The sequence below is a fragment of the Mytilus californianus genome, unplaced genomic scaffold, assembly GCF_021869535.1.
Source record: "Mytilus californianus isolate M0D057914Y unplaced genomic scaffold, xbMytCali1.0.p SCAF_2, whole genome shotgun sequence".
NCBI lineage: Eukaryota > Metazoa > Mollusca > Bivalvia > Mytilida > Mytilidae > Mytilus > Mytilus californianus.
Genome location: NW_026262668.1, coordinates 39,733,469 through 39,750,890, shown reverse-complemented (window position 1 = coordinate 39,750,890; position 17,422 = coordinate 39,733,469). Strand labels below are relative to the sequence as shown.

Sequence of the window (17,422 nt, the reverse complement as noted above, 5' to 3'; positions counted from 1 at the left end):
ATTGTTTACGCATTGTTCTATTTTATGATTGTTAACATGCATTTAAATGATTTCCAATGGTGGAAAATTCCATTGGAAATTAGAATAGACATGACATAACTTTCTAGGGGGCTACCCATTAAAATTACAATAATAATAATTAAAATAGTTCAACTCAAAAACACTACCTACTCAACTTATTTTTTTATTAAAAATTAATTGCCTAAATTATGCACCTGTGGTACAATTTAGATGATGCTTTTTGTTCATAAAAACCTGTAGTAGAAGCCAGACCGGTGAAACAATTCTAAGAACCTGTAGTAGAACCTGGACAGGTGAACACTTTATTAGAACCTGTGGTAGAACCTAGACAGATGAAAAAAAGCTGTAACCTGTACTACAAAACAATGTAGAACCCAGACAGGTAAAAATTCTTGAATTCTGTGGTAAAACCCAGACAGGTGAAAAATGCAGTAACCTGTGGTAGAACCCAGACAGGTGTTTTAAAACAGAATTCCTGTTGTAGATCTTAATAAAAGGTTTCCTACCAATTAGAGCTTAAACTAAATTCCTTTATGAAGCATTTAAACAAAAGTACATTAATAAATAAATAAATTAAGTTCTTGGTGTATTTGGATATGCTGAATCTAACCGTGTATTTAGACTTTGGATATGGACAATAATAGGTAAAAATTTAATTTCAAATTTCTCAGTTCTTTGGCCACATTCATTCTGTGTCAGAAACCTATGCTGTCTCAAATGTTTAATCACAATCCAAATTCAGAGCTATGTAAAGCTTGAATGTAGTGTCCATACTTTCCCCTGTTCAGGGTTCGCCCCGCGGAGCATTTTATTTTTATTGTAATTAATCAAAACTGGACAGGAAAGAAGCGAATATTGTTTTTTGTTTGTTTTCAAAACTTTCGATAGAGTTGCATTTTGCATTATGGGCAGTCAACCGATTGATAACCGGAATGAGTTAAAAGTCCGTTTGAACAAGTTCGGGTTTATTTCGAGTGGTATTTCAATCTAAAGTTGTTTTAAGATCATTTCAGTCGTTGATATAATAATGAAATGACTGAACAATGCATATATATATATAGTCGCTACACGTCAATAGCAACTCAGCTTTCTCGGGAATCCAATTATTTTTCGTCAAGTTGGTTACTTATTCCTTATTCCTTATTCGTTACTTATTCCTTATTCCTTATTCCTTATTCGTTACCTATACGTTACTTGTACCTTATTCCTTATTCGTTACTTATTCGTTCCTTAATCGATTTTGATGTTTTCCCCTTTTAATGCTTTATTTTCTTATCTCTGTTAATAGTTCTTGGTTTGTAGAGGTGAAATTACCCTTTTAGCGCGTAGGTACTCGTTTTTTGTGCTCGACTGATAACCTGTTACTTATTCGCTACTTATTTGTTCCTTATTCGATGTTTATATGTTGCACATTTTTACTGCCTTATTTTCGTGTCTCTGGTGTTTTTGCGTGGAAAGACCTATTGCTTTTGTTCTGATTATTTTTTTTCTTCTGCCGTCTGAGATGCTTTTTTTGTTTTACAACATATCGAAAGGATTTTTGGCCAATGATGTCGTACAGTGATAGGGATTTCAAAACTCACCCTGTGTAACCGAACACTTATTCTTATAGGAGTTATCTCCCCACGTCCCCTTTTTCTTGTTATCTTTATTTTTCTGAAACCGTAAAAGATTTCAACAAACTGTTTTCACCAAATTGTTCGTCTACTCTTTAGAATGTTTTGGTTAAGTTTAACTGATGTGATCGGATGACACCTTATGGGAGTTATTTCCCTTTGAAAATTTAACATAGGTGATATGTTGAATAAATTCATACATTATAAGTCATAGAGGCCTAAAGTCTTTTGATATGAAGTCCTTGGTCCATTTGGAGGAAATTGAGGTCAAGGTCAAAGGTCAACGTCATGTTCTAAATTTTAAATTTTGCTTGTTATCTTTATTCAAAAGAAACCGTAACAGTTAATGATATAATGTGTTTGCCACATAATTGTTTACGATAGGGCGCAACTCCAACCCATTTAAGTCGAAGTGTTTTGGTCAACCCTTATAGGAGTTTTCCCCCCTTATGTATTTGAAATCAGTATTACTCCGCAACCATACAAGTGAATGACCTGGGTTCTATCGATTTGAGATCACTGACCTATGACCTTGAAATTGAGGTCAAGGTCAAAGGTCAATTTGACGTTCTGGATTTTGACCTTTGCTAAAAGATCTTACTGGTTCATTATAAAACAATTAAGTCTTCTGCATTTGGTTGTAGACATTTCACCATTTATCAGGTCAACCGGAAATGACCGTATTTTAACCGGAAGTAGCCTATTTCAGACTAATACTATGAAAGAGTACCTAGAATTCTTATTTTTTAATATCAGTTTGAAGTAACAAATTACATGAACCAGGAGTGACATTTTCCAACACCTTTTTATACGACCGCAAAAAATTTTGGGGTCGTATACATGTATTGGTATGACGTTGTCGTCGTCGTCGTCGTCCGAAGACACACTGGTTTTCGCACTCTAACTTTAGTTTAAGTGAATGGATCTCTATGAAATTTTACCAAAAGGTTCAATACCACAAAAGGAAGGTTGGGATTGATTTTGGGGGTTATGGTACTAACAGTTAAGGAATTAGGGGCCAAAATGGGGCCGAAAATAAGCATTTTCTAGTTTCCAGACAATAACTTCTGGAACGGTGTATGGATCTCTCTGAAATTATACCACAAAGGGATGGTTAGGATTTGCTTTGGGGGGGTTATTGCTCAAACCGTTTAGGAATTAGGGGCAAAAAAGGAGGAAAAACAAGGTTGTCCTGGTTAATGGACAAATACTTTAGTACAAAACATAATTTAAAGCAGTGCAAGGGAGATAAATCAAATACAATATTTTTCTCATTTCAGATTTCAGAAATTAAAAAGAATTATTCTTCAAATATTATTTTTTTTTTCAAATCTCAAATATTGAAAAATTTCAAGAAGTAATCTTTAATTGCACAGTATGGCACATTAGATTTGTAAAATCTTTGACCACATTTATTTATTTGTTATGCCGAATCTAACCGTGTATTTAGATTTTTAATTTTGGGTCCAGTTTTCAAATTGGTCTACATTAAGGTCCAAAGGGTCCAAAATTAAACTTAGTTTGATTTTAACAAAAATGGGGTTCTTTGATATGCTGAATCTAAACATTTATTTAGATTTTTGATTTTGGGTCCAGTTTTCAAGTTGGTCCAAATTGGGGTCCAAAATTAAACTTTGTTTGATTTCAACAAAAATTGAATATATGGGGTTCTTTGATATGCTGAATCTAACCATGTATTTAGATTTTTTATTTGTGGGCCCCGCTATCAAATTGGTTCATATTGAGGTCAAAAGGGTCCAAAATTAAACTTTTGTTTGATTTCATCAGAAATTGAATTATTGGGGTTCTTTGATATGCCAAATCTAACCGTGTATTTAGATTTTTAATTTTGGGTCCCGTTTTTTTTAAATTGGTCTACATTAAGGTCCAAAGGGTCCAAAATTAAACTTAGTTTGATTTTAATAAAAATTGAATTCTTGGGGTTCTTTGATATGCGGAATCAAAACATGTGTTTAGATTTTGATTATCGGCCCAGTTTTCAAGTTGGTCCAAGTTGGGTTCCAAAATTAAACTTTGTTTGATTTCAACAAAAATTGAATATATGGGGTTCTTTGATATGCTGAATCTAACCATGTATTTTGATTTTTGGGCCCCGTTATCAAATTGGTCCACATTGAGGTCAAAAGGGTCCAAAATTAAACTTTGTTTGATTTCATCAAAAATTGAATTCTTTGGATTCTTTGATGTGCTGATTCTAACCATGTATTTAGATTTTGGATATTGGACCATAATAGGTAAATTAAAAATTCTAAGTTCTTAGAACACATTCATTCTGTGTCAGAAACCTATGCTGTGTCAAATATTTAATCACAATCCAAATCGAGCTGTATCAAGCTTGAATGTTGTGTCCATACTTGTACCCACTGTTCAGGGTTCGACCTCTGCGGTCGTATCAAGCTGCGCCCAGCGGAGCATTTTATTTAAATTCCACTCTTTATTATCGAGGTGGAAAGACCTTCAATTGTTCTCTGAACAATTGGTTTCTTTTTGTTTTTTTCTTCCTCCTATTTTTTTTCCTTCGCTGTTTTGTTGTTTCGCAAGATGTTGCTTAGATATTTGGAATTTGATATCGAACAGTTATTACGCTTTTGTAACTGACACTACGTAACCGAATACTTTTCCATATAAGAGTTATCTCCCCGAAACATTGTTTTTCTTGTTATTTCTAAAACTTCGCAACCGTACAAGAAACCGACAAATTTATTTTTCCAAAATTGCTCGTTATATCCTCAGGATGTTTCGTTTAATTTTGCCCGAAGCCGTATAGAGATTCCACATGAGAGTTATTTCCCCTTTTGTATTTGATATAAGTGAAATGTATATGTAACTGGAAAACCATAAGTGATAGAGGCCTAGGGTCTTTTGATTTGAGGTCCTTGGTCCATAAAAATGAAAATGAGGTCAAGGTCAAAGGTCAAGGTCATGTTCAAAATTTTGTTTTAGTCTTGTTATCATTAATTTTCAGAAATCTTGTAAGATATCGACAAAATATTTTTACAGAATTGTTAGTTGCGACATGTCGTAACACATAAATTTTAGTTGAAAGGGTACGTAGACATTTAATAGGAGTTTACGCCCCTTTTATATCTAATATTAGTAGTATGGTAATATAACTCATTAACAATATATAGTAGAGGCCTAGAGTCTTTTGATTTGAGACCCTTGTTTCATGACCTTGAAATTGGGGTCAAGGTCAAAGTTTAATTTGACGTTCTAGATTTTGACCTTTGCTTTAACTTTTAATTTATACATAATAAACTTATGGGACTTGGTGCATTAAGTTGCAAGTCATATGACCTTGAAGAAATCAACTGGAAATGACCTTTTGTAAACCGGAAGTAGCCATTTTTATACGACCGCAAAAAAATTTTGTGGTCGTATATTGGTATGACGTTGGCGTCGTCGTCGTCCGAAGACACATTGGTTTTCGCACTCTAACTTTAGTTTAAGTGAATGGATCTTTTTGAAATTTGACCATAAGGTTAAATACCACAAAAGGAAGGTTGGGATTGATTTTGGGGGTTATGGTACCAACAGTTAAGGAATTAGGGGCCAAAAAGGGGCCAAAAATAAGCATTTTGTAGTTTCCAGACAATAACTGTGGAACGGTGTATGGATCTCTCTGAAATTATACTACAAGTTTCCATACCACAAAGGGATGGTTAGGATTTGCTTTGGGGGGTTATGGCTCAAACCGTTTAGGAATTAGGGGCAAAAAAGGGGGAACTACAAGGTTGTCCTGGTTAATGGACAAATACTTTAGTACAAAACATAATTTAAAGCAGTGTAAGGGAGATAAATCAAATACATCATTGAAATTATCTCCCTTACACTGCTTTTAAATTATGTATAAAGTAATGGTTAATGAACAATAAAGATAATTTAAAACAGTGTAAGGGAGGTAATCCAAATACAACGTTTTGGTTACTTCCCTTACACTGCTTTTAAATTATGTTTAAAGAAATGCATATTTATAAAGGAAGACCAGTAAAAATATCTGCAAATGTTGCATCTTTTTTTTTTTACAAAAAAATCCATATGAAAGATTTGACACTATATTTTTAATTCTATTATAAAATAGATTAAGTTAGCACTATGGTAAATTTAAATGGGTAATTATGGTTGCCAACTCCATTGGAAATTTGAATTGAGATTATGACCATATCTTGAGGGAAAGAATTTTTTGGGGGAAAAAAGGGGGGGGGGGATAAAAAGAAATTGTGGGGGGTCAATTTTTTCTCATTTCAGATTTCAGAAATTAAAAAGAATTATTCTTCAAAAATTATTTTTTTTTCAAATTTCAAATATTGAAAAATTTCAAGAAGTAATCTTTAATTGCACAGTATGGCACATTAGATTTGTAAAATCTTTGATCACATTCATTTATTTGTTATGCCAAATCTAACAGTGTATTTAGATTTTTAATTTTGGGTCCAGTTTTCAAATTGGTCTACATTAAGGTCCAAAGGGTCCAAAATTAAACTTTGTTTGATTTTAGCAAAAATTGAATATATGAGGTTCTTTGATATGCTGAATTTAAACATGTATTTAGATTTTTGATATTTGGCCCAGTTTTCAAGTTGGTCCAAATTGGGGTCCAAAATTAAACTTTGTTTGATTTCAACAAAAATTGAATATATGGGGTTCTTTGATATGCTGAATCTAACCATGTATTTAGATTTTTATTTGTGGACCCCGTTATCAAATTGGTTATTATTGAGGTCTAAAGGGTCCAAAATTAAACTTTGTTTGATTTCATCAGAAATTGAATTATTGGGGTTCTTTGATATGCCAAATCTAACTGTGTATTTAGATTTTTAATTTTGGGTCCTGTTTTTGTCGAGCCTTCGACTTTTGTCGCAGAAAGCTCGACATAGGGATAGCGATCCGGCGGCGGCGGCGGCTACGGCGGCGGCGGCGGCGGCGGCGGCGGCGTTAGCTAACTTCTTAAAAGCTTTATATTTTAGAAGATGGAAGACCTGGATGCTTCATACTTTGTATATGGATGCCTCATGTTACGAAGTTTCCATCAGTCACATGTCCAATGTCCTTGACCTCATTTTCATGGTTCAGTGACTACTTGAAAAAAAAGTTCAGATTTTTTGTAATGTTAAATTCTCTCTTATTATAAGTAATAGGATAACTATATTTGGTATGTGCGTACCTTGCAAGGTCCTCATGCCCGTCAGACAGTTTTCACTTGACCTCGACCTCATTTCATGGATCAGTGAACAAGGTTAAGTTTTCGTGGTCAAGTCCATATCTCAGATACTATAAGCAATAGGTCTAGTATATTCGGTGTATGGAAGGACTGTACGGTGTACATGTCCAACTGGCAGGTGTCATCTGACCTTGACCTCATTTTCATGGTTCAGTGGTTATAGTTAAGTTTTTGTGTTTTGGTCTGTTTTTCTTATACTGTATGCAATAGGTCTACTATATTTGGTGTATGGAATGATTGTAAGGTGTACATGTCTAGCTGGCAGGTGTCATCTGACCTTGACCTCATTTTCATGGTTCAGTGGTCAAAGTTAAGTTTTTGAGTTTTGGTCTTTCTTTCTAATACTGCATGCAATAGGTCAGCTATATTTGGTGTATGGAATGATTGTAAGGTGTACATGTCTAGCTGGCAGGTGTCATCTTACCTTGACCTCATTTTCATGGTTCAGTGGTCAAAGTTAAGTTTTTGAGTTTTGGTCTTTTTTTCTAATACTATATGCAATAGTTCAACTATATTTGGTGTATGGAAATATTTTATGATCTATATGTCAGTCACGCAGGTTTTATTTGACCTTGACCTCATTTTCAAGGTTCATTGCTCAGTGTTAAGTTTTTGTGTTTTCGTCTGTTTTTCTTAAACTATAAGCAATAGGTCAACTATATTTGTTGTATGGAAGAATTGTTAGCTGTACATGCCTGCCTAGCATGGTTCATCTGACCTTGACCTCATTTTCATGGTTCATTGGTCAATGTTTAGTTTACTTGGTTAATGTTAAGTTTATGTGACAGTTGTAATAAAGCTTTATATTTAGGACTATCAACATAATATCAATGATTAGTAAAGAAGGCGAGACATTTCAGCGTGTGCACTCTTGTTTAAATTGGTCTACATTAAGGTCCAAAGGGTCCAAAATTAAACTTAGTTTGATTTTAACAAAAATTGAATTCTTGGGGTTCTTTGATATGCTGAATCTAAACATGTGTTTAGATTTTTGATTATGGGCCCAGTTTTCAAGTTGGTCCAAGATAGGGTCCAGTATTTAAACTTTGTTTGATTTCAACAAAAATTGAATATATGGGGTTCTTTGATATGCTGAATGTAAACATGTATTTAGATTTTTGATTATGGGCCCAGTTTTCAAGTTGGTCCAAATTGGGGTCCAAAATTAAACTTTGTTTGATTTCAACAAAAATTGAATATATGAGGTTCTTTGATATGCTGAATCTAACCATGTATTTAGATTTTTTATTTGTGGGCCCCGCTATCAAATTGGTTCATATTGAGGTCAAAAGGGTCCAAAATTAAACTTTGTTTGATTTCATCAAAAATTGAATTATTGGGGTTCTTTGATATGCCAAATCTAACCGTGGTTTTAGATTTTTAATTTGGGTCCAGTTTTTTAAATTGGTCTTCATTGAGGTCCAAAGGGTCCAAAATTAAACTTAGTTTGATTTTAACAAAAATTGAATTCTTGGGGTTCTTTGACATGCTGAATCTAAACATGTGTTTAGATTTTTGATTATTGGCCCAGTTTTCAAGTTGGTTCAAGTTGGGGTCCAAAATTAAACTTTTTTTTATTTCAACAAAAATTGAATATATGGGGTTCTTTGATATGCTGAATCTAACCATGAATTTAGATTTTTTATTTTTGGGCCCAGCTATCAAATTGGTTCATATTGAGACCAAAAGGGTCCAAATTTAAGCTTTGTTTGATTTCATCAGAAATTGAATTATTGGGGTTCTTTGATATTCCAAATCTAACCGTGTATTTAGATTTTTAATTTTAAGTTCCGTTTTTTAAATTGGTCTACATTAAGGTCCAAAGGGTCCAAAATTAAACTTAGTTTGATTTTAGCAAAAATTGAATTCTTGGGGTTCTTTGATATGCTGAATCTAAACACGTGTTTAAATTTTTTGATTATGGGCCCAGTTTTCAAGTTTGTCCAAGTTGGGGTCCAAAATTAAACTTTGTTTGATTTTAACAAAAATTGAATATATGGGGTTCTTTGATATGCTGAATCTAACCATGTATTTTGATTTTGGACATTGGACCATAATAGGTAAATTAAAAAAATTCAAGTTCTTAGACCACATTCTTTCTGTGTCAAATATTTAATAACAATCCAAATTCAGAGCTGTATCAAGCTTGAATGTTGTGTCCATACTTGCCCCAACTGTTCAGGGTTCGACCTCTGCGGTCGTATCAAGCTGCGCCCCAGCGAAGCATTTTATTTGTACTCATTTAATGTAAAAGTACATAGAACCATATATTTTTGGAATCAGTGTCAAGTAAACTATCAGATGAGACCGAATTTGACATTTTTCTAACCGGAAGTAACAACTTATCTCTCTTATTTCAAACAAAAATGTGTAGAAACCATGTATTTATAAATTCAACGTACACAAAGCTATCATTTGGCAGTGAAAATTACATTTCTAACCGAGTTTTATTATTTTTGACATCAAAGTATATTGTATCGGGTGGAAAGACCTTCAGAGAACAATTGGTTTTTAATTCTCTTATATTTTCTTGTCTCTCGTGTTAGTTCTTGGCTCGTAGTGGTGAAATTACCCTATTAGCGCGTATGTTCCCGTTTCTGCGCTCGACTTATTCTCTGTTTCTTTTTCGTTCCTTATTCGCTTTTTATACGTTGCATCTTTTTAATGCTTTATTTTCTTTTCTTTTATTTTTTTGTCTCTGGTGTTAGTTCGTGGTTCGTAGAGGTGAAATTACCCTTTAAGCGAATATGTTACCTTTTTTGCGCTGAACTGATACCTTGTTACTTGTTCGTCTCATATTCAATTTTATACGTTGCACCTTTTTCATGCTTTCTTTTCTTTTAATTTCTTGTCTCTGGTGTTAGTTCTAGTTTATTGGAGTTAAATTAACTGTTAGCGCATATGTACCAGTTTCTGCGCTCGGCTGATACCCTGTTACTTATTCGCTACTTATTAGTTCCATATTCGATTTTAATACGTTCCACCTTTTCAATGCTTTCTTTTCTTTTCTTGTCTCTGGTGTTAGTTTGTGGTTCGTAGAGGTGAAATTTCCCTATTAGCGCGTATGTAGCCGTTTTCGCGTTCACTGCTACCCTGTTACTTATTCGTTACTCATTCGTTCCTTATCCGCTTTTTATACGTTCCACCTTTTGAATGATTTCTGTTTTTTTTTATTTTCTTGCCTCTGGTATTAGTTCTAGTTTAGTGGAGTTAAATCAACGCTATAAGCACATATGTACCACTTTTTGCGCTGAACTGATACCCTGTTACGTATTCGCTACTTATTTGTTCCTTATTTGTACTTTATACGTTGCACCTTTTAAATGATTTCCTTTTTAGCTCACCTGGCCCAAAGGGCCAAGTGAGCTTTTCTCATCACTTGGCGTCCGTCGTCCGTCGTCGTCGTCGTCCGTCGTCGTTAACTTTTACAAAAATCTTCTCCTCTGAAACAACCGGGCCAAATTAAACCAAACTTGTCCACAATGATCATTAGGGTATCTAGTTTAAAAAATGTGTCCGGTGACCCGGCCAACCAGCCTAGATGGCTGCCATGGCTAAAAATAGAACATAGGGGTAAAATGTAGATTGTGGCTTATATCTCTGAAACCAAAGCATTTAGAGCAAATCTGACGGGATAAAATTGTTCATTGTGTCAAGATCTATCTGCCCTAAAAATTTTCAGACCAATCAGGCAACACGTTGTTGGGTTGCTGCCCCTGAATTGGTAATTTTAAGAAAATTTTGCAGCTTTTGGTTATTATCTTGAATATTATTATAGATAGAGATAAACTGTAAACAGCAATAATATACAGCAAAGTAAGATCTACAAATAAGTCAACATGACCAAAATTGTCAATTAACCCCTTAAGGAGTTATTGCCCTTTATAGTAAATTTTTTACAATTTTCATCAATTTTGTAAATTTTTGTAAATTTTTACAAAATATTTTCCACTATAACTACTGGACCAAGTTCATTATAGATAGAGATAATTGTAAGCAGCAAGAATGTTCAGTAAAGTAAGATCTACAAACACACCACCATCACCAAAACACAGTTTTGTCATGAATCCATCTGTGTCCTTTGTTTAATATGCACATAGACCAAGGTGAGCGACACAGGCTCTTTAGAGCCTCTAGTTTTTATTTTCATGACTCTGGGTTCTTTGGATTTGCAAAAACCTTGTTAGCGCATATGTAGTAGTTTCTGCTCTCGACGGGTTCGTGGATTTGCAATAATCTTGTTAGCGCATATGTACTGGTTTATGCTCTAGTATTATGCTATGGCTATGTCTGCGTCATCTTCCTAAGACATTTTGTAGTCCGAAGACATTTTGGTTCGCAGACAATAACTTGAATAAGTGTATAGATCTCTATAAAATTGTAGTACAAGGTTCCATACCACAATAAGAAGGTTGGGATTAATTTTGGGGGTTATTGTCGTAGCTGTTCAGTATTTAAGGGTCGAACATGGGCAAAAAACAAGCATTTTTCTGGTTCGCAGATAATAACTTGAGTATGAGTGTATGAATCTCTATGTAATTTTACCACACGGTTCCATACTACAATAGAAAGGTTGGGTTTGATTTTGGGGGTTATTGTCGTAGCTGTTTAGTAATTAAGCGTAAAAAAGGGGCAAAATACAAGCATTTTTCTTGTTTCAGGACAATAACTTGTGTATAAGTGTATGGATCTCTAAGAAATTTTACCACAAGGTTCCATACTTCAAAAGGAAGGTTGGCATTGATTTTGGGGGTCACGGACCAAATCGTTAAGGAATTGCGGGTCCAAATGGGGCCAAAAAACTAGGATTTTTTGGTTTCTGGACAATAACTTGAGTATTAGTCTATGGATTACTATTTAATTGTGCCACAAGATTTTATACCATAAAAGGAAGGTTGGGATTGATTTTGGGGTGATGACCCTAACGGTTGAGGCAAAAGTGGCCAAAACAATACCTTTGTAATACTTTGTATAAATTGATTATTTCTTGACCAATTTCAATGGGGTTTAATTCAAAGTATTGAATTGTTGGGGTTCTTTAATATGCTGAATCTAACCTTGTATTTAGATTTTGGATATTGGACCATTATAGGTAAAAGTCCAATTTCAGATTTTTCAGTTCTTTGACCACAATTATTCTGTGTCAGAAACCTATGACGTGTCAAATATTTAATCACAATCCAAATTTAAAGCTGTACAAAGCTTGAATGTAGTGTCCATACTTGCCCCAACTGTTCAAGGTTGGACCTCTGCGGTCATATCAAGCTGCGTTCCACGGGGCATTTAATTTTTTTTTTACTTTGTCGCCTTTTAATGATATCTTTTTATGCCCCCGCCGTAGCGGAGGGGGCATTAAGTTTTACCCTTGTCCGTCTGTACGTACGTACGTACGTACGTCCCAAAATTGGTGTCCGTTCTCTAACTTTAGTTTGCCTCAACCAAACTTTATTAAGCTTATACACAATGCTTATTACCACAAAACACAGATCAAGCTTGAATTTTGGTAGCGTCACTTTAACTGTTCTAGAGTTATGCCCCTTTACAAATGGAAAATTTGGTGAATTTTTCGTTTCCGTTCTCTAACTTAAGTTTGCCTCAACCAAATGTTATGAAACTTATACACAATGCTTATTACCACAAAACACAGATCAAGTTTGAATTTTGGTGGTGTAACTTATACAGTTCTAGAGTTATGCTCCTTTACAAATGGATAAATTACTAAAATATTTGTTTCTGTTCTCTAACTTAAGTTTGCTGCAACTTAATGTTATAAAACTCATAAAGAATGCTTATTACCACAAAACTCAGATCAAGTACAAATTTGGGTAGTGTCACTTTTACAGTTCCTGAGTTATGTCCCTTTATAACGTTATGTGCAAGCGGGGGCATCATCTGAGTCCCTTGGACACATTCCCCATTTATTAGCTCACCTGGCCCAAAGGGCCAAGTGAGCTTTTCTCATCACTTGGCGTCCGTCGTCCGTCGTCGTCGTCCGTCGTCGTCGTCCGTCGTTGTCCGTCGTCGTTAACTTTTACAAAAATCTTCTTCTCTGAAACTACTGGGCCAAATTTGACCAAACTTGGCCACAATCATCATTGGGGTATCTAGTTTAAAAAATGTGTCCGGTGACCCGGCCAACCAACCAAGAGGCCGCCATGGCTAAAAATAGAACATAGGGGTAAAATGTAGATTTTGGCTTATATCTCTGAAACCAAAGCATTTAGAGCAAATCTGATGTGGGGTAAATTGTTTATCAGGTCAAGATCTATCTGCCCTGAAATTTTCAGATGAATCGGACAACCCGTTGTTGGGTTGCTGCCCCTGAATTGGTAATTTTAAGGAAATTTTGCCGTTTTTGGTTATTATCTTGAATATTATTATAGATAGAGATACACTGTAAACAGCAATAATGTTCAGAAAAGTAAGATCTACAAATAAGTCAACTTACCAAAATGGTCAGTTGACCCCTTAAGGAGTTATTGCCCTTTATAGTAAATTTTTAACCATTTTTCGTAAATTTTTGTAATTTTGTACAAAAATCTTCTCCTCTGAAACTACTAGGACAAATTTAACCAAACTTGTCCACAATCATCATTAGGGTATCTAGTTTAAAAAATGTGTCCGATGACCCCGCCCGCGAACCAACCTAGATGGCCGACATGGCTAAAAAATAGTACATAGGGTAAAATGCAGTTTTTGGCTCATATCTCTGAAACCAAAGCATTTAGAGCAAATCTGATGAGGATATAATTGTTGATTAAGTCAAGATCTATCTGCCCTGAAATTTTCAGACCAATCAGGCAACACGTTGTTGGGTTGCTGCCCCTGAATTGGTAATTTTAAGAAAATTTTGCAGCTTTTGGTTATTATCTTGAATATTATTATAGAAAGAGATAAACTGTAAACAGCAATAATGTACAGCAAAGTTAGATCTACAAATAAGGCGAAATGACCAAAATGGTCAATTGACCCCTTAAGGAGTTATTGCCCTTTATAGTCAATTTTTTACAATTTTCATAAATTTTGTAAATTTTTGTAAATTTTTACAAAGTATTTTCCACTGTAACTACCGGGCCAAGTTCATTATAGATAGAGATAATAGTAAGGAGCAAGAATGTTCAGTAAAGTAAGATCTACAAACACATCACCATCACCAAAACACAATTTTGTCATGAATCCAACTGTGTCCTTTGTTTAATATGCACATAGACCAAGGTGAGCGACACAGACTCTTTAGAGCCTCTAGTTTTTTTATGTATCTGCTGTGAGTTCTGTGTTCTTGGAATTGAAATCACCCTTTTGGCGGACTAGCCAAACTAAGAGATTCAACACATTGGCCATTGTACCAGAGGTAGAGGTAAACATGGACTTTAAAATGGCCCATAACACTTATATCCTAGATCTGTGCGAGTTTGTCAGCGTACGATGGGATACCCCGGAATGTTACTTAGACAAGCTTAACTATTGCCGGCTGTCCAAACTAAGAGATTATCCATGTGGACCAATGTACTAGAGGTTGAGGTAAACATAGCCGTTAAAATGGCCCATAGCACTTATGCCCTATACCCTTACGAGTTTATCAGCATACGAAGGGGGATACCTCGGTATGTTAAAAAGACCAACTTAACTATTGCCGGGTGGCTAAACTAAGAGATTCTCTACGGTGGCCATTGTACCAGAGGTAGAAGTAAACATAGCCTTTTAAATGGTACATAGAACTTATACCCTAGATCCGTACCAGTTTGTCAGCATATAGTTGGGGGTACCCTATATGTCACATAGTCCCATTTTACTCTTTCTGGCTGGACAAACTGAGAGATTATCTGCGTGATCCTTGGAACCAGAGGTAGAGGTAAGCATGACCCATAGCAAAAGCAACCTAGACCTATATGCGTTTGTTAGTATAGGATGGGGTTTACCCGGTATGTGAACATATCCATCATATATTTTTGTAACCATTACCAGCTGGCCATACTAAGAGATTGTCCACATGAAGAATGGTACAAAAGTACGTAGTAGGAAAGTGTCGATTCTGACTTACAAAATTATACTTGATTTTTTTTTTTTTTAAATAATTTTTTTTTTACACGAAACCAAAATTGACCAAAAACATTTAACCACATAATTGAAATATGGCATCAAAATAAAAAAGAGACCTCAATAATGAAAATATGGCATCAAAATAAGGAATATAAACATGATAAAGCATAACTATGGTTGAGGAGGATGATGATACATTTACGAGGGAATCCGTGTTGTGAGAGGAAGCCCAAGAATAAAATCGTTTAGCTTCACCCCACTGGAATGTTTTAATAACATTTTGAATGTGGAAGAGGTCTAGGGTAAGTTTGGAATGACCAAGATTTTGACAATAAAAAAAAACAAAATGGGGAACATTGCAAGTATTGGCTTAAGTACTGGGTAAGTAATGCGTAACAAGTAGACAGACTTGAAAGTGGCATACATGATAAGTAACGGTTTAAAATTGGCTATAAAGTCAAAGCAGGAATATTTTTCTTACTCACTGGTTAGAAACTAAGGATCTTGGTTTGGAAAGAAAAAAGACAAGTCATAATCCAAACAACTGTATTAAAATTTAGGGAAATTTTAAGGAGGAGCAAAAAGTGAAGTGATTTGCGAATGCCCAGAAAGTTTTTTTTATTTCAAATTAAATTTTTTTTGTTAAGAAATTTTTGTAAATATAACATGACATCAATATAAAAAATAAAAAACACCATTAACAAAAGTGGTGTTAGTAATGAAATAGATCAAGTAAAGAAAAAGTGGAAAGGAGTTAAAATTGAAAACTACACCAAGTTATGAAATCTGATAAAGTCTGAAGAATCACGTTGATAATGCTTATATTTGAAAAATCAACTAGAGCAGGAGTTGCCACGATGACTCATAGACATAGTAAAGCTTATAATTCATATATGGTGGACTATGATAAAACACAAACAACTAAATACTTATCTCATTTAGATGCTTATTACAGTTTGGCACAATATTTCCCTAAAAGAGATTTTGATTTGAGTAGATCCATGGGAACAGATTTAGAAAAAAAATTAAAATCAAATATAATTTCGTTAAGTCAGAATCGACACTTTCCTACTACGTACTTTTGTATCATTCTTCATTTCGGTTCTTATACATCCTTGGCTTTCACATATTCGGCTTTTAGTGTTCCTGATGAAGGTAAATCCAGAAAAGCGCTTCGGACGCATGAAATTTATAAAGTGTTGTTTTAATTTTTTTTTCATGTGGACAGTCTCTTAGTATGGCCAGCTGGCAATAATTATAAAAAAATATATGATGGATTACGTCACATACCGGGTACACCCCAACCTATGTTACCCAGTAAAGCCAATACTTGCAATGTTCCATAATTCGGTTTTTTTTGTTGTCAAAATCTTGGCCATTCCAAACTTACCCTTGACCTCTTCCACATTCAAAATGTTATCAAAACATTCAAGTGGGGAGAAGCTAAACACGAAACATCTAGGTTGTTTTTGCTATGGGTCATTCCTACCTCTACCTCTGTTTCCAAGGATCACGTGGATAATCTCTTAGTTTGTCCAGCCAGCAATAGTAAAATGGGACTACGTGACATATAGGGTACCCCCAACTATATGCTTACAAACTGGATCTAGGGTATAAGTGCTATGTGCCGTTTTAAAGGCTATGTTTACCTCTCTCTACCTCTGGTACACTGGCCACCGTAGAAAATCTCTTAGTTCAGCCACCCGGCAATAGTTAAGTTGGTCTATGTCACATACCGAGGTATCCCCCTTCGTATGCTGATAAATTCGTAAGGGTATAGGGCATAAGTGCTATGGGCCATTTTTAACGGCCATGTTTACCTCAACCTCTAGTACAATGGCCCACAAGGATAATCTCTTAGTTTGGACAGCCGACAATAGTTAAGTTTGTCTAAGTAACATTCCGGGATTAACCCCATCGTATGCTGACAAACTCGCACAGATCTAGGATATAAGTGTTATGGGCCATTTTAAAGACCAGGTTTACCTCTACCTCTGGTACAATGGCCAATGTGGAGAATCTCTTAGTTTGGCTAGTCCGCCAAAAGGGTGATTTCAATTCCAAGAACCCAGAACTCACAGCAGATACATAAAAAAACTTATCATTAAAAGGCGGCAAAGTAAAAAAAATAAAATGCTCCGCAAGGCGTAGCTTGATACGACCGCTGACGTCCAACCCTGAACAGTTACAGCTTAGTACAGCTTTGAATTTGGATTGTGATTAAATATTTGACACATCATAACTTGGAATTATTATCTTGAAAATTGATTTAGCTTGAATGAATTGTTGACTTTGTTTCAGGTTTAGAACCAGGAACTGTTGTATTGACAGAGAAGGCAGTCGATGGAGCATTCCAGCCATTCCTATCCACGGTATTTATTTTACTGCCTAGTTTTAGGAATCTAAAAATCGATTGAAACTCTTTAAACGATTATCAAGTTTAAGTATGATAGTTATGCTGTACAGTGTGATGGTTTAGTTTGCTCGAGTTCAATGGTTACGG

The 17,422-nt window shown here is 34.9% G+C and overlaps 1 protein-coding gene across 2 annotated transcripts in view; it reads left to right on the top strand.

The window, feature by feature from the left end:
* LOC127727928 (uridine phosphorylase 1-like) overlaps positions 1–17,422 on the top strand; it is a 163,077-nt gene that overhangs the window by 127,880 nt on the left and 17,775 nt on the right. For both annotated transcript variants that reach the window (XM_052235085.1, XM_052235084.1), the window contains exon 5: positions 17,221–17,291. In XM_052235085.1, coding sequence (XP_052091045.1) covers positions 17,221–17,291 — 71 coding nt within the window. The remainder of the gene's footprint in view (positions 1–17,220; positions 17,292–17,422) is intronic.